This window comes from Ascaphus truei, chromosome 5 (assembly GCF_040206685.1).
Source record: "Ascaphus truei isolate aAscTru1 chromosome 5, aAscTru1.hap1, whole genome shotgun sequence".
Classification (NCBI taxonomy): domain Eukaryota; kingdom Metazoa; phylum Chordata; class Amphibia; order Anura; family Ascaphidae; genus Ascaphus; species Ascaphus truei.
Window position 1 is genome coordinate 94,746,988 of NC_134487.1, and position 18,632 is coordinate 94,765,619.

At 41.1% G+C, this 18,632-nt stretch overlaps 2 protein-coding genes across 2 annotated transcripts in view; both read right to left on the reverse strand.

The window, feature by feature from the left end:
- TRHDE (thyrotropin releasing hormone degrading enzyme) overlaps window positions 1–18,632 on the reverse strand; it is a 930,657-nt gene that overhangs the window by 735,623 nt on the left and 176,402 nt on the right. The gene's annotated exons all lie outside the window — the stretch shown is intronic.
- On the reverse strand, window positions 14,828–17,847 carry LOC142494404 (uncharacterized). Its single transcript, XM_075598940.1, has 3 exons — window positions 17,747–17,847; window positions 16,278–16,355; window positions 14,828–15,914 (listed from the first exon to the last, which is right to left on the reverse strand). Exons 2-3 carry the CDS (start codon window positions 16,324–16,326, stop codon window positions 14,836–14,838), a joined length of 1,128 nt encoding a protein of 375 aa, XP_075455055.1. The 5' UTR covers window positions 16,327–16,355; window positions 17,747–17,847; the 3' UTR covers window positions 14,828–14,835.

Consider the following 18,632-nt stretch of genomic DNA (forward strand, 5'->3'; position numbering starts at 1 on the left):
CAGTACAGCAAACAGTTCATAAAATAATGAAGAAAGACCTCAGCAGTAGTTCTCCCTCAGCAATTCAGTATCTCTCACTGGATCAGACAGACTGCACGTGTGTGCAGCCTGGGATTTTTAAAGCTCTTTGATGAGGCAGCTGGGAACAGACTAATTGACAAGAGCTTCCCAACTGAATATTAACCTGGTCACTGCTGCACTGCAGACCTAAACATAGGTCTGCCAGGCATAGGGCTGGTGATGTTCAATCACTCTGTCACATTCCTCCCCTGTTAGTGTGTGGCTGGGCCACGCACGGCTGAAGCCCAACCATCAACCCCTTCTCTAGAAAATAAATCAGCATTTGCATTTTCTTTTCCAGGCCTGTCTCTCAAACGAGAAGGGATAGAGGGCCATATACCACCTGGTCAACCTCGCACTGAAGTCCTTCATAGTATTTAACCAGTTTAATGGAGCATGGTCTGTTACCAACGTAAAATGGACTCCCGCCAGGTAATGCCTCAAGGCCTTGATTGCACACTTTACTACGAGGCACTCCTTCTCAATTACTGAGTAGTTTTTTTCCCTTGGGAACAATTTCCTACAAAGAAAAAGGACCGGCTGTTCCACTCCCTCAAACTGTTGTGAGAGCACTGTCCCTAGCCCTATCTCTGAGGCATCGGTTTGCACGATAAAGTCTGGGCTTCTAAAGATGGGACCCTCTGATAGACACCTTTTTACCTCCTCAAAGGGTCTCTGGCACTCCCTTGACCATACCACTTGTGCAGGGGCACACTTTTTTGGGAGGTATGTTAGTGGGGCTGCAACTTCCAAGTAGTTAGGAATTAACCTCCGATAGTATCCTGCTAAATCCAACAGGGAGCGTACCTGCGTTTTTGTTTGGGGGGGGTCGGAACTTCTTTCAGGGCAGCTACCTTATCGGCTAGTGGCCTTACTTTTCCACCTCCCACTGCATACCCTAAGTACTTGGTTTATGCCTTACCTAAGGCACATTTCTTAGGGTTGGCTGTGAGCCCTGGTTCTCTTAGAGACTTGAGGACCGCTTTCAGCTTATTTAGATGGGCCCGCCAGTATTTACTATAAATGACAATGTCATCTAGGTAGGCTGTGGCATAAGACCTATGAGGTCTCAGCACTTTATCCATGAGTCTCTGAAATGTGGCTGGGGCTCTATGCAGTCCAAATGGCACTGTCACAAACTGGTATAAACCCATGGGAGTGGCAAAGGCTGTTTTGCACTTGGACTTTTCCTCTAAAGGTATTTGCCAGTATCCTTTTGTTAAGTCCAGCGTGGATATATATTCCGCGTTACCAAGGGCGTCAATTAACTCGTCCACCCTTGGCATCGGAATATGCGTCAAACTTGGATACCCATTGACCTTTCGGAGGTCCACACAAAATCTTACCTTCCCATCGGGTTTAGGGACCATAACTAGTTTACTGCACCACTCACTGCATGATTCCTCAATCACGCCTAAGTGTAACATTTCTTGTACCTCCTTCTCTACCAGGGCCTTACGGCTTTCAGGCAACCTGTAAGGACGAGAACGTACTTTTATCCCAGGTGCTGAATCTATCACATATGAAACTAAATTAGTTTGCCCTGGTAAATCAGAAAAAACATCATTACATTGTGTAATTATTTCTAACAAGTCCCCTTTCTGTTCAGAGGACAATTGTCTACCCATTGGGATTTTCTCGTCACCAAAGATGTTCCCCGTGGGGGCTGAGGACAAAGGTCCGTTTCCTCCTCCACCGGGTGGATGAATAGAGACCGCTGCAGCTTCCAGGGTTTCAGCAAGTTCACATGGTAAATTTGTTTACCCTTCCTGGACCCTGGTTGAGCGATCTCGTAATCCACATCACCCGTGTGGCGGAGTACTTCAAATGGGCCCTGCCATTTGGCTAGGAGTTTGCTCTCACAACTGGTAACAATAACATCACCTGGTCTCCCGGGTGAAACACTCTCATGCGAGCATTTTGATTGTAATGTCTCTCCTGACTGTCCTGGGGTGACCTAAGATTCTCCCTAGCAAAATGGCCGACCACATTTAGGCGCTTCCTAAGGTCTAATACATATTGCAGGGTATTCTTAGAAGGGCTGATATACACATAAAACACGTCGCTACCCCAGACACACAAACGTAAAATGTAGATACACAGCAACCTGGTGCAAGGGAGAAATAACCTATTCTTAGAAGGGACCCGCTGTTCCTCCCAGGACTCCTTTAGGAGGTCTAAGATACCCCGAGGTTGGCGGCCATACAGTAATTCAAAAGGAGAGAATCCCGTGGAGGCCTGAGGAACTTCCCGCACTGCAAACAGCAGAAAAGGGAGAAGTTCATCCCAGGCTTTCTTCTCTGAATCTACAAATTTTCTCAGCATACCTTTTAGAGTTCGATTAAATCTTTCTACCAATCTGTCAGTCTGCGGATGGTAGACCGATGTCTGAACAGACTTGACCTCTTGTAATTTTAAGACATCCGGCATCAGTTTAGCCATAAAATTTGTTCCGTGATCTGTCAACATAACCTGGGGGAGTCCAACCGTGAGAACAGCTCCAACAATTTGTTGGCTACTTGCTTCGCCGTTGCTGTCTTCAGGGGGAACGCCTCAGGATATCTTGTTGCATAGTTGACTATTACGAGAATAAACCTGTGTCCTTTCGTAGAAGGCTCCAGAGGCCCTACCAAGTCTACACCAATCCTCTGAAAGGGAACTCACCAAGGGTAGAGGAACCAAGGGAGCTGGTTTTTGGCCCTTCGGACTAGTTAGCTGGCATTCAGGACATGTCGCACACAAATTAGCAATATCACTATGCACTATGATAAATTACATGTGTATTTATTTATTTATTTTTTATATGAAATGACATATGTATTAACATTATGGTCAGTTTATACTGTACAACTTTGTGGAGATGATCCTGCACTTTTTATTCATTTCATTAGTGTAAAGATTCTGATTGGGTTGGTAATATTCCCCCCCTCTCCCCTTTTTAACTCCTCATTTTTGCTAACATATGCTGTCAGCATTGTTCACATAAATGCAGCTGTGTTATCTACAATTTCCCCTCAGCTTTACCAACTGCTATCCGGAAAGGGTTTTTTCTGTCTTGAAATTCACTAGCTTGATGTGTTAGGATCTACATGATCTATTTTTATTGTAAGTTGTGTACTTTTTAATATATGCCTATATAAATTTATATATTTTTTGTACTTTTAAGTGATTTTCTCTTCTTTTGTGCCCCCATTCTTTTGTTTATGTGTTTGTGAGTGTTCTCCAGCCCCGCTGATCACGGGAGACGGGGAGCAGAACTTAAGAGAGATTGCCATAGGAGATCTGTGATGGCCAGCGCGCACTTACCTTTCCACAATACTTGGGACTTATGCCTATTAGTATGGCCACCTTGAGTCCCAGATTTCTGCAAAAAGTCCTGTTTGTCACAGCATCTTTACCTCCGAGTCTTTGGAACCCAGTATCACTGGGGAACAGGTCTGCCGAGAAGGGGAACAGTTTACCAGGTTTCTCCTGAGCCAGAGAATGAGGCTCCTCCTGAGAGACTGGAGCCATTAAGTTTGAAAAGAAAGGCAAGTCACGGCTGAGCAAAACGGGGGCAGGGAGCCAAGGAGCGACTCCTACTTCAATCCTGGCCTCCTGACCCTTTACCTGTAGCAGGATTTTGGCCGTCATATACCATTTTACATCGCCTTGTATACACTCTATACTCCATGGGGAGTCAAAGGAAAGCACGTCAGGCGGTAACAGTACCTGGAAGACCAGCGTTTTTCCAGAGCCTGAATTTACAAGGGCCTGGACGGTTTTACCCCCAATCTGGGCTGGAAGTAGCCAGGGCTTGCAACTTTCTCTGGGGAAGGTGGAGGCGACTGTCCTGCTGAAGGAACAATCCATCTGGGGCAGTCCACATGCCGGTGGCCTTGTTCTCCGCAGGCAGAACATGGAGAGGGTTCCCTCGCAGGAGGGTGCCGCCTGCATCCGATGGGTCCTGTGGGTGACGTCCTCTGAACTTCCTCTCATTTGGCGATGAGCCGACATCAGGAAGTGGATGAGGGTCCCGGCGTTGACCGGCGTTTGGACCTCTCCCTTGCTGGAAGGACTGCTCCTTTCGTGGCACTTGGCAGTTGTGTATGGAGGGGCCATAGTTTCCCTGTTGGTCCGGTCTCCCTCTTTGGGCGTCCGCAAGTGCCGGTGGAGTCGGATTCATCAGGTCCAAGACACTCGCCTGATCCTCGGCCCCAAGGAAGTTCTCAACGAGACGGACCGCCAAAGCTAGGGTTTCAGCAGCATGGCATTTTACCCAAGATTGTGCAGAAGGGGGTATTACCTGTAGGAATTGTTCCAAAACAACTTGCTCAAGAATTTTCTCCTTAGTGCCCTCTTCGGGTTGTATCCATCGAGTACACAAGTCCAATAACCACTGAGCAAGGATCCGGGTCTCATCTTAGAGGTGTACTTCAGGTTCCGGAACTGCTGCCGCTAGGTCTCTGGGGTCAGACTTAAGTGATCCAGTATGGCGGCTTTTACTTGTTTGTAGTCCATTGCCTGATTCGCTGGGAGGCCCTGATATGAGGCCTGAGCTTCTCCTATGAGGAGCGGGGCCAAAGCGGTTGCCCACCGATCTGAAGACCAGCCTTTGGCTTCGGCAACTCTTTCAAACGTCAGTAGAAAAGCCTCTGGATCCTTGTTCAGAGTCATTTTCCTCAGGAGGCCCGGGGGCTTATTTGCAAACTCTGGACTGGCAGACCCCTGGAATTGGGTCAGCAACCTGGCCATCAGCTCATCCTGTGCTGCCTGCTGCTGGATTAGGAGCTGGGTTTGCAACTGCATTAACTGAAATAGTCTTCCATCTCTCTCTGCCTGTAGTTGGGCCTGCTCCTGCATTAACAGTCCCTGCTGCCTGGTCTGCTCGCACAGAAACTCTTTTAAAAATTCTTTGATTTTTTTTTGTGTGTGTGGTCATTCAACTGCAGGGGCCTCTCAACATCCCACTTCTGACACCATATGTTGCAGGGTACACGCAACCACATGTGGGTTTCTTGCAAAGGCTAATTTATTGAGCCTTAAAATATGACACACAAAAACAAAACAGCTTCTTTTCAGCTTATAAAAAAGAAAATAAGTCCTGAGCGGGGCTTGGCCCTTTTCCCTACAAGAGCTGTTTAGGTTCCAGCGTAACAGTACAGCAAACAGTTCATCAAAATAGTATAATGAAGACAGACCTTAGCAACAGTTCTCCCTCAGCAATTCAGTATCTCTCACTGGATCAGACAGACTGCATGTGTGTGCAGCCTGGGGTTTTTAAAGCTCTTTGATGAGGCAGCTGGGACAAGACTAATTGACAAGAACTTCCCAACTGAATATTAACCTGGTCACTGCTGCACTGCAGACCTAAACATAGGTCTGCCAGGCATAGGACTGGTGACGTTCATTCACCCTGTCATAGGAGGTGTGTAGGAGGTGTGGCTGATGACGTCAGAGAACTGGTTCACTCTCCTTGGGCGAAACGCTTACGTGACCCAGCCGTCTCACAATAAAATCAAATTATTTTATAGCGCGAAAAATCATTGCGCATACTATGGCCATCCTCATTGAGGAACCGCCTTTTGTTTACGCTGCGTGTGCCATCACACACACAGTCACACTCAGCATCGACGAGGCCTTAGCATCCTCCCTGCAGGTCATCCTCTGAGATTCCACAGGCTGTCAGAATGCAACTGTAACATAATTAAAATAAATCTACCATGTTATAGTCATATAGATTACAGTATTATATAGATTACAGTCCTACTGCTGCGGCACAGCTTAGTCTTACAAAAGACGGGAGCTGGCCGGGCACGTGATGGGCATGTTGTTGAAAGTTGCGTGCGCGCTCCCCGCACGTTGCCCGATCTATCCCAAACATACTGCATTAACTTTTTTAAAGATCCTGCAAAAATAGTCTACATGGAACAACTTGTACAGACTCTAAGCCAGTTGCTTAAAGTTTTTTCTATACAAGCTTACAGCGGACTACTGTAGCGCTAGCTTTAAGGTATTGAAATAATCCCATTTGTATTTAAAGACTATTCACAGTTTTCCTCACCCATAGCTGATTGATTGTAAGTTAAAGCTTATTATGGACTTTGTAATATCGATACAAGCAAAAATAAAAATTTATTATTATTTTTGCAATAAATTTCACACAATTGTGGTAAGCAACATACAACAAGCATGGATACAATTTACACATTATTTCCTCAGCTTAGCGTGACAATGTTTGCCTCTTTTTCACCTTGATTACTTCCTTAGGTTAAAGGTGTCAAATGTGTTCTTAGAATTCATGGCAATACTGCCGGTGACTTTGCTATGGCACCATGTAATGTAAAACGACATTTGAAAAGACACCTTGTTAAAGTTGCTTCTAAACTACCTCTTGCCATTCTTTTATTGCATTCTTTTTACAGTCTTTATCGTCTTTTCTCTGAGACCACTTATACTAAGTGCAGTTTTTATTGAAAACTGTTCCCACACTGTAAATTGCATTCCATTGTCAGTCACCAATATCTCAGGTAACCCAAAACAGTAGCATATTGATGATGGCTTTTGCAATGGATGTACCCTAGTCTTTCTGCCCTTAGAATAACATGGTCTAAATTAACTCTTGCTAATGGTCATTGAGGCAAATCCAATGGATGCAAAGGTGGTTTGTGTGGTTCATGCTGACTAGCTTGGCATATATCACACTTGTATAGTGGCTGATCTATTTTATGGTCTGTATTGAACTGCTTAAATCAAAGAAAGAAGCTTGGCTTAACTCAGTTTAAAACTTGTCATACTTTCCAAGCCTGGGTACACTTTATGCAACAGCTCAAGTATATCTGGTCTGTTGGTGGATGGTATGATAACTTCATATCCTCACTATAAACATCTACCTTGGACGATTGAAGCTTCTCTGAAGTTAAAATAGGTTTGGAATTCTGCATATAGCTTTGCAATAATAAAGCAAAGGTTACCAATGTTTTATTCCATATATTTGGAAGTATTTTTCATAACAATGAGTCTGTCTGTTAAAGGACATTGGGCCTCATGCAGTAAGCGTTGATAAGGGAAATATGGCCATGTTATAGCCAAAATTGGGTTTGAGATTCAGTAAGCGCCGATAAGTGCTTCATATCGCCAGGTTTCGGAGCCGATAATTTGGTTATGGCCAGTCGCCTGCCGATAAGCCTGTTTTCGACACTGATCGCCACTTTTTTAAATCGGCTGGATTCAACAAAAAAAAACAGCTTATCGGGGCTGATCGGCACTACGAAATTGAGATGTTATGGCCGATTTCTCCCGCCAACTAAAGTTGGCAGTTTGGACGGGAGAACGATCGCTAAGGCTGCCGGAACGGCACTTAGAAAAAAAACATCTTCTGTACATCAATGGAAGTCAATGGAGCGGGGACGTATAACAGTATAGTACTGTTTACGTTTCATTGCTCACAATACAAGGGGGATTTGCATTACAGTGTGGGGGCATTCCCTGCATTGTGTCACAGCTGATGTGTCTTATTTGCATAACATTCGACTTTTACATGTTTTCAGCATTTGCGGGTCACATTACTCATCATGTGATGATGTGGCAAGGGAAAATACTATACTACACTCTTAAAGGAGAACCTCACATCATATCACACATTTTACTCAACTCAGCGTCAATTATTTACATGATGTCACACATGTCACACATGTCACACATACACAGTATATTCATCTTCCTTTACATTACACAATGCTTGTAATGTGACACGCATCTTTAAACGTTCATGTACATCTGTCTTCTCATGTTTACATATACTTTTGGGTCCTCCCTATTTTCATGACGTCACTTATTGGACGCTCAATCACATTGCATGTTTACATTGTAACCGTTGCATTACAAGCACTTCAACCTAACTTATACACACATGTACAGTAATTCATCATTGGGACACCTTGTAAACTCATTCTATACCAACTATCCTCCTTACACAAATGCATGCATATGCACACGACTATTCATTGTTGCCAACATGTCACAATAACATGGATAATTACACATGTTACACAAAACTTTTCCCACGTCAATCTCAGCCTTTTTGTCTCATTACATGACTGACTCTTGCGTTCACAAGTGTTACATGCATTGCACATGCAACTATTTATTTGCAAGCAATCTTTGTACAAAGCTTCACGTCACATCATTGCCAAATATCATCATTCCCTGCAGAATACACACAACAAATACTTAGAACAACAAGTGCACACAGCTTGCCACAGAAGTACTTTATTATGTTAATGTAACACCTTGCATTTTACTATGTCACCTGACATCATCACATACCTATTTAAAGGACGCACATTACCTGCTCATTCACAGCTACTCATTTCAAAATGTTGCGAATGTTTAGGAGACGCAGGAACATTCTTTTCTATGACATGCTTGATGATCAAGAGAATGATATAGGGCAAGGTAGGGACACACCGAGGGACAGTGACAGTGACGCGGATACGACAGGGACAGGGAGAGGGACAGGCCGAGGGACAGGTAGAGGGACAGGAGATCAGAGGAGAAGACAGAGGAGACAACTTGTGCCTCGTCCGCGTCTGTACAGGGAGAGAACCCTGTTAGATGGGATGAGTGAGGAGGAGATTGTAAGTCGCTATCGTTTGAGTTCAGCAGCAATCTTAGCTCTTTATGAGGAGATAAGGGGGGATTTAGATTTTTTCACAGCCAGAGGTCGTGCAGTCCCTGGGCTTGTTAAAATGCTGTGCTCATTACATTATCTTGCTTCCGCGTCATACCAGACAACTGTGGGCATAGTGGGCGGGGTCTCGCAATCTACATTCTCGCGGGCCTTGACCCAGTTTCTCTATGCACTCAATAGACGCGCTAGGAATTATATTCATTTTCCTACAGAGGCAACAGAGTGGCTGGAAGTCAGGACTGGCTTTTATAATATAGCAGGGATACCATCTGTGCTGGGTGCAATCGATTGCACACATGTTGCTTTGATTGCACCTAGTCAGAGTGAGCATGTGTACCGCAATCGGAAGCACTACCATTCACTCAATGTACAGGTGGTATGTGATGCCACGATGAGGATAATGCATGTGGTACCCAAGTTCCCTGGTTCCAGTCACGATTCCTCTATCCTGAGGAACTCTTCAGTCTTCCATGCGTTCGAAGAGGGACATTTTGAACCTGGTTGGCTGCTGGGTGAGTACATATTTACATGTTCTAACACAAAACACATGTTGATTTAGGAATGTTGGCATTGTACAATTTGATCACTAATGTCAGCTTATGTGTGCTCCATTCATTATAGGTGACTCAGGATACGGAATTAGGCCGTGGCTCTTGACTCCGGTGCTAAACCCTCAAACTGAAGCAGAGGACAGGTACAATGCAGCCCATATATCTACAAGATCTGTTATAGAGAGGACATTTGGCCTACTCAAGACCAGGTTTAGGTGTCTGGACAGAACTGGTGGGGCTCTTCTATACAAGCCTCAAAAAGTGTCTGATATTATCCTTGCCTGTTGCATTTTGCACAATGTTGCACTCAGGCACAATGTACAGTCAGACCTAGCTGAGGCTTTGGTAGACGAGCATCCCACCCATGTAGCTGCTGAAAATGAACAAACAGCCAGTGGTGGCCAGACACGACAGAATCTCATCAATTCATTTTTTTCTTGTAAGTACAAACTCATATGTTCCTAGTACTACTTTTATAGTTTAATTATGTTATATTAACAATAATGTTTCTTTATATAACCTTCTGTTAGGACACAGATGAATATGGGTTTCACACCTTTCTTTTCTCTGCTGTGTGCACAAAGGGATGTGGCACCGGTATGTTATTGTTGCACAGGTTATATAATCCCTCTTCAATTGTACTTTAGTTGTGTGTATGTGAATACAACTTGGGTAACAAAGCAATAATATTTTAGCATTGTGTTATTCCTTATGCTAAGACAAAACACATATTATGCCCATAATCATTCATGCTTCTAGTATGCTTACATACAATGTTATTGGTGCAGTGTAACATGTACATCCATATGATGTGTACACCAGGCTGATTTACATTTTGAATGTCATGAAATATACATGGTGTTGTACATTTAACACCAAATACACACTTTGCTGTGTTGTTTACGGTACTGAAGATGGCATGTCAATGTTTGTAATTTATATATTGTTCCTTTGCATTATAGGTATATCTCCAGTATGACTGATCATGGTATGTATATTTGCTGACATCTCTCATAAGATGTGGCTACCTCAATCTTCCTATAATTATTGGCACTAAAAACCCAACATATTGGTTTAAACACAAATGTTACATATATGTACTTTCTGTATCATGTATATACATTTAGCTACTCTTGAGCTTTCATGTGCATTGTATTACAAAATGATTACTCACATTTCATCACATTTTATGTATGTTTCCTTATAATTTCCATTAATGTAATATAGAGGTGGTTGGAGAAAAGGGGATAACTGTACTTATTTGTTTACTTACGGGAGCACATTCATCACTAGCATAGACACACTTTTTAAGACAACTGTTTGTGTCTCTATCAATTGGTGTAGGATCCATGTATAACACCGACAAATGATAACACCAGCTTTATTATGGTAGCTTATATCATCATATTGACTATACTATGTATTTCTAAACGATTAATAAACACAGTAAACTATAGTTAGTTAGGTTAATGAAATATACACAGAAACGTACTTCATAACATGATGGTGATGTCATATTCAGAACATCATGCATTGGAGGGGACCATAACATCTGGCCAGTAACATTATTTGCTACAGTCCCAAACCATTTTATCTACATACCCATGTAACAAGAGATTTTAAAAATAAATGGCTACTTGGTTGTAAGTGTCCTTTACATTGGGAGAAGGAGTGGCTCAGTGAGTAAAGACACACACTGGCACTGATAGTTTGAAGCAGGGGAGTCTGGTTCAATTCCCGGTGTGGGCTCCTTGTGACCTTGGCCAAGTCACTTTATCTCCCTGTGCCTCATGCGGCAAAAAAACATTTGTACGTTCCACGGGCCAGGGACCTCAGGCTGAAACATGTGTCTGTAAATCGCTGCGTACAACTAGCAGCCCTATACATGAACATGCTCATATTATTATTATTATTGTTACATAGTTTCGACAGTCATACGTTCCATTACATATTATAATACACAAATGTGTTAGCAGAGTGGGAATGGTTGTTATATATAAAACACACCATGTCATAAAATGTTAGTAGTCATTAAAGAACACTCAATAAAAATTCATGAGGCACTCTTTTGCAACATCATTATGTTAATTAAGTGCTTATGCAATATAGGCATAAGGGTATCACATTTTTAATTGTTTGTTAATAAGCGCTGCAAGCAATATAAAATTAGTTCCATATGTAGTATAGTAGTCGGTGGCTCCTCCTCACAATCATCTCATATAAAGGTAGACTCTTCTGAAATCATACATTGATCCGATTGTATCTTCCCCGACATCTCTGAAATACAGCAAACACATGATGGTCAAAGATGGCACCTTACTAGATATGCATCCGTGACAACGCGTTACGCAGCTCTATATGATTGTGTAGATACACACGTCAGTCACTTATATGTTAGAAGTAAAACTGTTCATCAGTATGTAATGTTTCTTTAAATTTGTAGCAGGCATAACTATGTATAAGAAGTGAACGTTGCCTGTATACTGAAAGATGTGCGCGCACATCTTTGTGTGCGCACGCACTTCACGCTTGGCTCCACTAACTGTTAGCGCATGCGCAAAACAAAGCGTACGTTGTGCGTTCAATACATGTTGAAAATACCAGTAAACATAACATCTTTATTTCAAATACAATGAAGACGAAACTACATTCGTTCTAAACGAGTACATCTGTATTCTTTTTAAACAGACGTGTTTGAACAGAAAGCAAATGCAATACGTGTGACGTCATGTTAAGCCAGCGTGAAACGCACGCTAACACTCCTCCCACTCAATTAACATTCGGCTAACGCCCAGGGTACGCCTACAAACACTGAGCCGCACGCATCACACACTGCAGTTACCGTTACTATAACAAAACATGACAGCCAATAGGCTTTGAGGCGCGCACGTCGCTTGGGGGCGGGACTTACATCACTAATCCTTTTTAAGGACGCCTTGGCCCATGACAAGGGTCCCACGTCATACGTGGTGGACCCGGTTTTCAATGTTGTAGATGTTGCATGATAACAAAACAGGTATGTGTTAGAGTAATGGAAAAATGTTGCTAATATGTTTAAAGGGATAGGAAAGTACGTATATTTATTCCGTCAGCAATGTGTACTACTCTTTCAGGTCCTACTATATTGTATTAGGAAACAATTTGTTTGTGATCGCTACATGTTATGCAGTCTGCAATGTTACGCTGTATCCACGCATTGAAAGTGAAAATGGTGGTTACAAAAAAAAAAAAAATTTAAACGCAGAGTCAACGCATAACGATTGTTATATTTACCATTCTTCTAGAATTAACTCTTCGCCTGGCTGCAACTGGTCGCTCCAGAAATGCAAGCCATTTTCATCCACGCTTAACCCAACCGCTGAATCCAGTATGGCACATATCTCCTCCAGGATGCGCTCATAGGAATCGCCACTGCTTTCTTCAAATAATTGGTCGGGAGGTAGGTTCATTTCTTCCGGTTCCCATTCCAATGCAATTTCAGCTGAAAGGCTTGGTACATAATCATAGTACTTTTGTTCTTGTACAATGTGGGTTTCAGGAATGGAGGCTGCAGATATTGCAGCACGTATCGATTCAAACGGATCAGTAGTAGCGGATACATTGCTATTGCCATTAGGAATAAATATGCCTTTCACGACAATATAAGTGCCGTCTTTCAGGATAAATTGTTTTTCCGGGGCAATCTTCCAGAAACCATAGGTGTGTTGTAGCTTATCCTGGTCACGTTCAAAAAAGTCATTACTTGATAAAGTGAATCTTATTGAGGAATTAAAATTCCGTGCATGCTTACGGTCTTGGTAATAAGGATATTTTGCTCGAATGAAATCATCGATTTGGCGTGTGCTTGCTTTCTGTCCGCGACTGTTCAAGATGGCTTCACAGATCATGTACTTATACCCTAAAAGGGGATTAATATTGTTAACGAATTCATCAGCCATGTCTGAGTAGCACAAAAGCTGTGTGCAGGTCTGTGTTATTTGCTCATCAAAATGAATGTGCTGAATGGCTAACAAACTCCTGTTTTTCCTTGTCAAGGTCAACAAAACTAACTACTTTGACTCCTTATTTCAAACGCCAATTGGATTTGTTTGTCTAATTGGGTTAACAGTTGTGGTTCGTGATATGGGACTGTGGGAGAAACATTTCTCCTTCTTTTATCTCGTTTGTGAAAAACATCCCTAGACTGTGAATGCGTTCACATAGTGTTTTTTTGAAAACTAACAAAGACCAGTGTGTGAAAATATTTCTTAGCCAGGCATATCAGTAAAAACACACCTGCAAAAAGAAATGGTTTTCCCCGCTTACATTTCTGTGTGTATGTGAAAGTCTGGTTAACTCCCTGTCTGCATGAGTTTAAATACGTGTGTATATATATATATATATATATATATATATATATATATATATATATATATATATATATATATATATATATATATATAAATATATCTCTTATAAAAATATATATATATTTATATATAATATTTTTTTTTTTTTTATATTGCAGGAGTACACACAACATTGATGGCATTAAGTATACCTTGTATGAAACCTATTTAAATGGTGAGAAACATGATTGAATGAAGTAATAAACATTTGTTTAAGCACAATACTGTTAGAGTCTCATACTTAGGATATTTCTCAAACATTAGGCCTGTATTATTAAAATAGTGTGCTTTCACAAGGAAGCATGAAGTGTATTAGTTTGTGTATACCAGTTTATATAGTAATATATATATATATATATATATATATATATATATATATATATATATATACACACATATATACATATATATATACACATATATACATATATATATACACATATATACATATATATATACACATATATACATATATATATACACATATACACATATATACATATATATATACACATATATACATATATATATACACATATATACATATATATATACACATATATACATATATATATACACATATATACATATATATATACACATATACATATATATATATATATACACACTCACACACTCACACTCACTCAGTGTGTGTGTGTGTGTGTGTGTGTGTGTGTGTGTGTATATATATTATTATACATTCTGAGATGTTATAGAAACGAACACCCAACTGATTAAAGGACAAAATTACAATGGCCAAGCAAGGCAAAGGTAAGTAATAATTTACACATAATCCTGCTGTACACGTACAAGAAAGATGTTTGCACTTACTTAGGTGTTTTAATAATTGCATGTGACTAATATGCATATGCAATTCTTACATCAATTAACACACCCAAATGCAATGTTTTGCTGCAAAGTCAATGGCAGCTTCTCTAAACTTAGCAACTGGCTCCTGGTGGACCATTACTGAACAGACGATTACAACATAAATATTTATAACACAATTAATTATGAGTGTTAACATTTCCAAAACTTCACGTGTACAAGAACATAGTTGAAAGTTTGGAAACAACACAGTCTTCAGCATACATACAATAGTAATTAGATAATCTGAAGTCAACAAAACAAGGCCAAAGACATATTTTCTGAATTATAACATTTATTTTTTTTGTTCCTTTTGCGAGCGAGTAACAGGCCTGCTTGTTGTCTCTTGAATTTTCCTTTTTCTTTTGCCACCAACTTTAGGCACAACAGAGCCACTTTGAGTGGCCTCTGGCACTTCACGGCCAGGGCTTGTGGCCAGTGACTGTTCACCTACGGGGCTTGTGGCCAGTGACTCACCTACAGGGCTTGTGGCCAGTGACTCACCTACAGGGCTTTTGGGCAGTGATTCACCTACAGGGCTTTTGGGCAGTGATTCACCTACAGGGCTTTTGGGCAGCGATTCACCTACAGGGCTTTTGGGCAGCGATTCACCTACAGGGCTTTTGGGCAGCGACTCACCTACAGGGCTTTTGGGCAGCGATTCACCTACAGGGCTTTTGGGCAGCGACTCACCTACAGGGCTTTTGGGTAGTGACTGTTCACGGACAGGGCTTGTGCCCAGTGACACATGTGAGCAAGTTGGTAGACACTGCACAAGTGATGGTTGGTCTGTTTCATGTGTGTCTTGTTTTGTTTTTGTCGCCTCCTTTGTAGGTGTCTGCTGCTGAATTTGTACAGATGGCAGCGGTAGGATGTCATCAGGAACCTGCACAGCAATGTCTGCTACTTGACCGGTAACATTTGGGCCTGGTGAATGAATATCAGATGAATGTGGTGAAAACTGACCTGCATGAACAGATCCTGGCTGGGAGGTGTTGAATTGTGGTACATTAGTCATTCTCCAGTAATTAGCTTGTGTTTGCTGAACAACTAATGCTTCGAATGAGGTGTTGATTTTTTGCAACTGTTTAGGCACTTCAATGAAGACTCTGTGGAGATGTGCCAATTGTGATACTGTTTCTTCCTGCAGTCCAATCATCCTTTCCAGCACTGTCATCATGTCTGAATGGCGACGATTTTCTGCGTCCACTATTTTTCCCTCTGAAGCTACAATTGCATCGTATGTGGAAGTTGATGGACGATTTGGCGGTACAACAGTTTCTATTGGCACCTCTTCATGGTCACATGATTGTATTTCAGTCTCTTCTGTGGCGTCATCCTCATCATACTCATCATCCTCATCACCATGATGTTCTAAAAAGAAATGTACACATTATTAAATGGCATGTTAATGTATGCTGTGTTACTATGTAATTGTACTGTGTCCTAAGTAACACCTAACATGTTAGCATACGTTTTATAACCTCATTAAAAACTACCTTGACTTACGAATAATGTTTGGACTCAGTATGAAATATGAATGAATGAAAAGTTGCTCTAAACTCAGAAGTCCTACATGATAATTAACATCACTAACACAATACATGTTGCCTTACACTTAATTTTCACTGACACTAAGTAATCCTATTTAAAGAAGATGTGCAAAACAAATAATGCACATGACAACATAACATATAGAAGAGCACATATTATATGGCCAGCAAATGATACACTCACCTTCTAGTAGTGTTGAGCTGGCTGACCCAGGTGAAGACACTTGTTCCATCTCAGGTGACACATGTCCTCCAGGGGCAACTATATATAACAATAACATAAGTTTTACATTTACATGTGTAAATATTGAACAAACACTTATTGTATGTTCTGTATTTATGATTAACTAACAACATCAGTTCCTTAACCGAAAATGTGTGTGAAAGTGAACATAAATAGTTGTAATAACACTGTACATGCCTGTGTACTTAGAATTTTTGAGTTCCCTAACATACAACATACTATGTTTCTGCAGTAATGCGTGAGGATAAATAGATTAAATGAGTACATAAAAATCATATGTTGTGTAGTGATATCAGTATCATAATGTACATAACTATCATGAGATGACCATTCACAATGGTTATCATGAAGGTGGTCATATTGCAAAAAGTGTTGTTTTTGGTAGAGGATATGTGTGGTACATTAATCGAAGATGTGGCACACCTGAATGTGGCTGTGACTCAACAAGACAACACATGCAGTGTGTGATAATGTGTCTTTCATAGTAGTTCAACTATAGATATGAGTGAACTAATGTGTGACGTACGGTTTGATAAGTAATGAGTTGTTGGGGCATTTAGTAGCTAGAGTTAAGCTTTCAAATGAGTGTGATTAACTTCAGTTGTGCTATTCAGGTTGTAAGAAAGGTATTCCCTTCCCCAAAAAGCCTAATCAGCCACACCTTTCAATGACTTGAAACAGGTGCAAATGGTGTGAACTAAGTTGACCGTGAAATGAGGCTGTAATTAGTGTGTGTGCTGAACCCCACCCCCTCTGTTGAAGTGTATGCTGTGATGAGATATTAATTGCAGCTGCTTTAACACAATGGTAGATGAGCTAAGTAGTCATCTGCAGTGTTTAAGTTATGAAAACAATGACATAACATATGATACGTGTGCCTCATTATGCTGTCTGTATATGACATAAAGCAAAAATGGACCTTTTCATAAGCAACTATAGATGTGTTAGTGCCAGTGATGTTTGTAGGCCGTTACATGCAATTTCTTTGATGCATGCTTAAAATAGGCAGTAATGTCATGTTTGTCGGAGTAAAATCAATAAAATACACAATAATATGATACATATTTCTGTTCTGTACCTGTAGCTACTAATAATTTCTCATGAACATGTGTTACACATGTGTACTACCCTGTTGTTCCCCATCTTCGCCCACCATCAATTGCTTCCACTGCAGCTATGCATTTTGGGAATTCACATGTAAATGAGCACGCAATGGCACGTGCTATATTAGTTACTGCTTTTAGTAGGACTACTACATATATGTCTATTTTGAGATATATATATACAGAATCAGACATATACATATATAGATGCAGGTATGCTTATATTGTGAAGACAGTATAAAAAGCAGTGTAAATATGCAAAATAACTGTAAGCAACGACACGCCTAGTACAGTAATATTTATCACCTGCTGGAAATTGTGACGGATAAATTCCAATGTCACGGTCACCAGCCAAGCCTTCCACGACGACGGTAAGTAATTTTGGCCGAAGCAGCTCCTCCAATGGAGTCAATATGAGACGTTGTGGTGTGGGCCCACCTCCAGTGCCAGTAGCATGCACGCGTTGGTCTTGTATTTTCTTTTTCAATTTGGACCTAATATCATCAAATCTTTTCCGACAATGATACTTGTCCCTGACACTATTCCCACAGGCATTGACACCAATGACTATTGTGTCCCACATTTCTTTTTTGCTTGCTGCACTTGTCCGCCCTTGAAAAACATATAAAAGATATGAGGTAAATGAATAATAATATAAGCACCAGTTTCCTACACTGCTAGCTGTTCCAAGAGATAGCAAACATGCTGTTTTATGTGTAATATGTGCAGCACATGAGCATTCACTACTAAACCTATACATGTAAGCAAGGTTGCATTCATATTGTATGCAGTTCTGGCAAATTGACCGCCTGTGTTTATTTGTCCTTGTAAGGCATGATAAAAAGCTGTGTTTCCACACTAATGAACATAGAAAGATATTGTGTACCCATATTTGCATATGAACAAAACTCAGATGACCTAGGATCACATGTATTTGAATAATAAATGTAAAGTTACACTTACCTACTAAATGTCCATAGAGACTGTCATAGTGCTCCAGAATGCCAGTGACAAGAGCCCTATTTTCCTGGTCATTGAAGCGAGGATTACGTGGCTTCTCCACACGTTTTTTCCGAGCAGGTTTAGGGTCAGAGCTTGGCTGGTGCTGACTGGACTCTCCTTCTTCCAATGGAAGAGCCTCCAAAAGCTGGCCACCAGCAAGCACGCCACCACCAGACACCCCATCAGCAAC

What these genes read in the sequence shown, in the direction of transcription:
- LOC142494404 (XM_075598940.1), bottom strand. Translation starts at nt 16,326, where the DNA reads ATGGAACAAGTGTCTTCACCTGGGTCAGCCAGCTCAACACTACTAGAA. An exon ending in CAGCTCAACACTACTAGAAG is followed by an intron (nt 15,915 to 16,277) that starts GTGAGTGTATCA and finishes ATTTCTTTTTAG; the next exon opens with AACATCATGGTGATGAGGAT.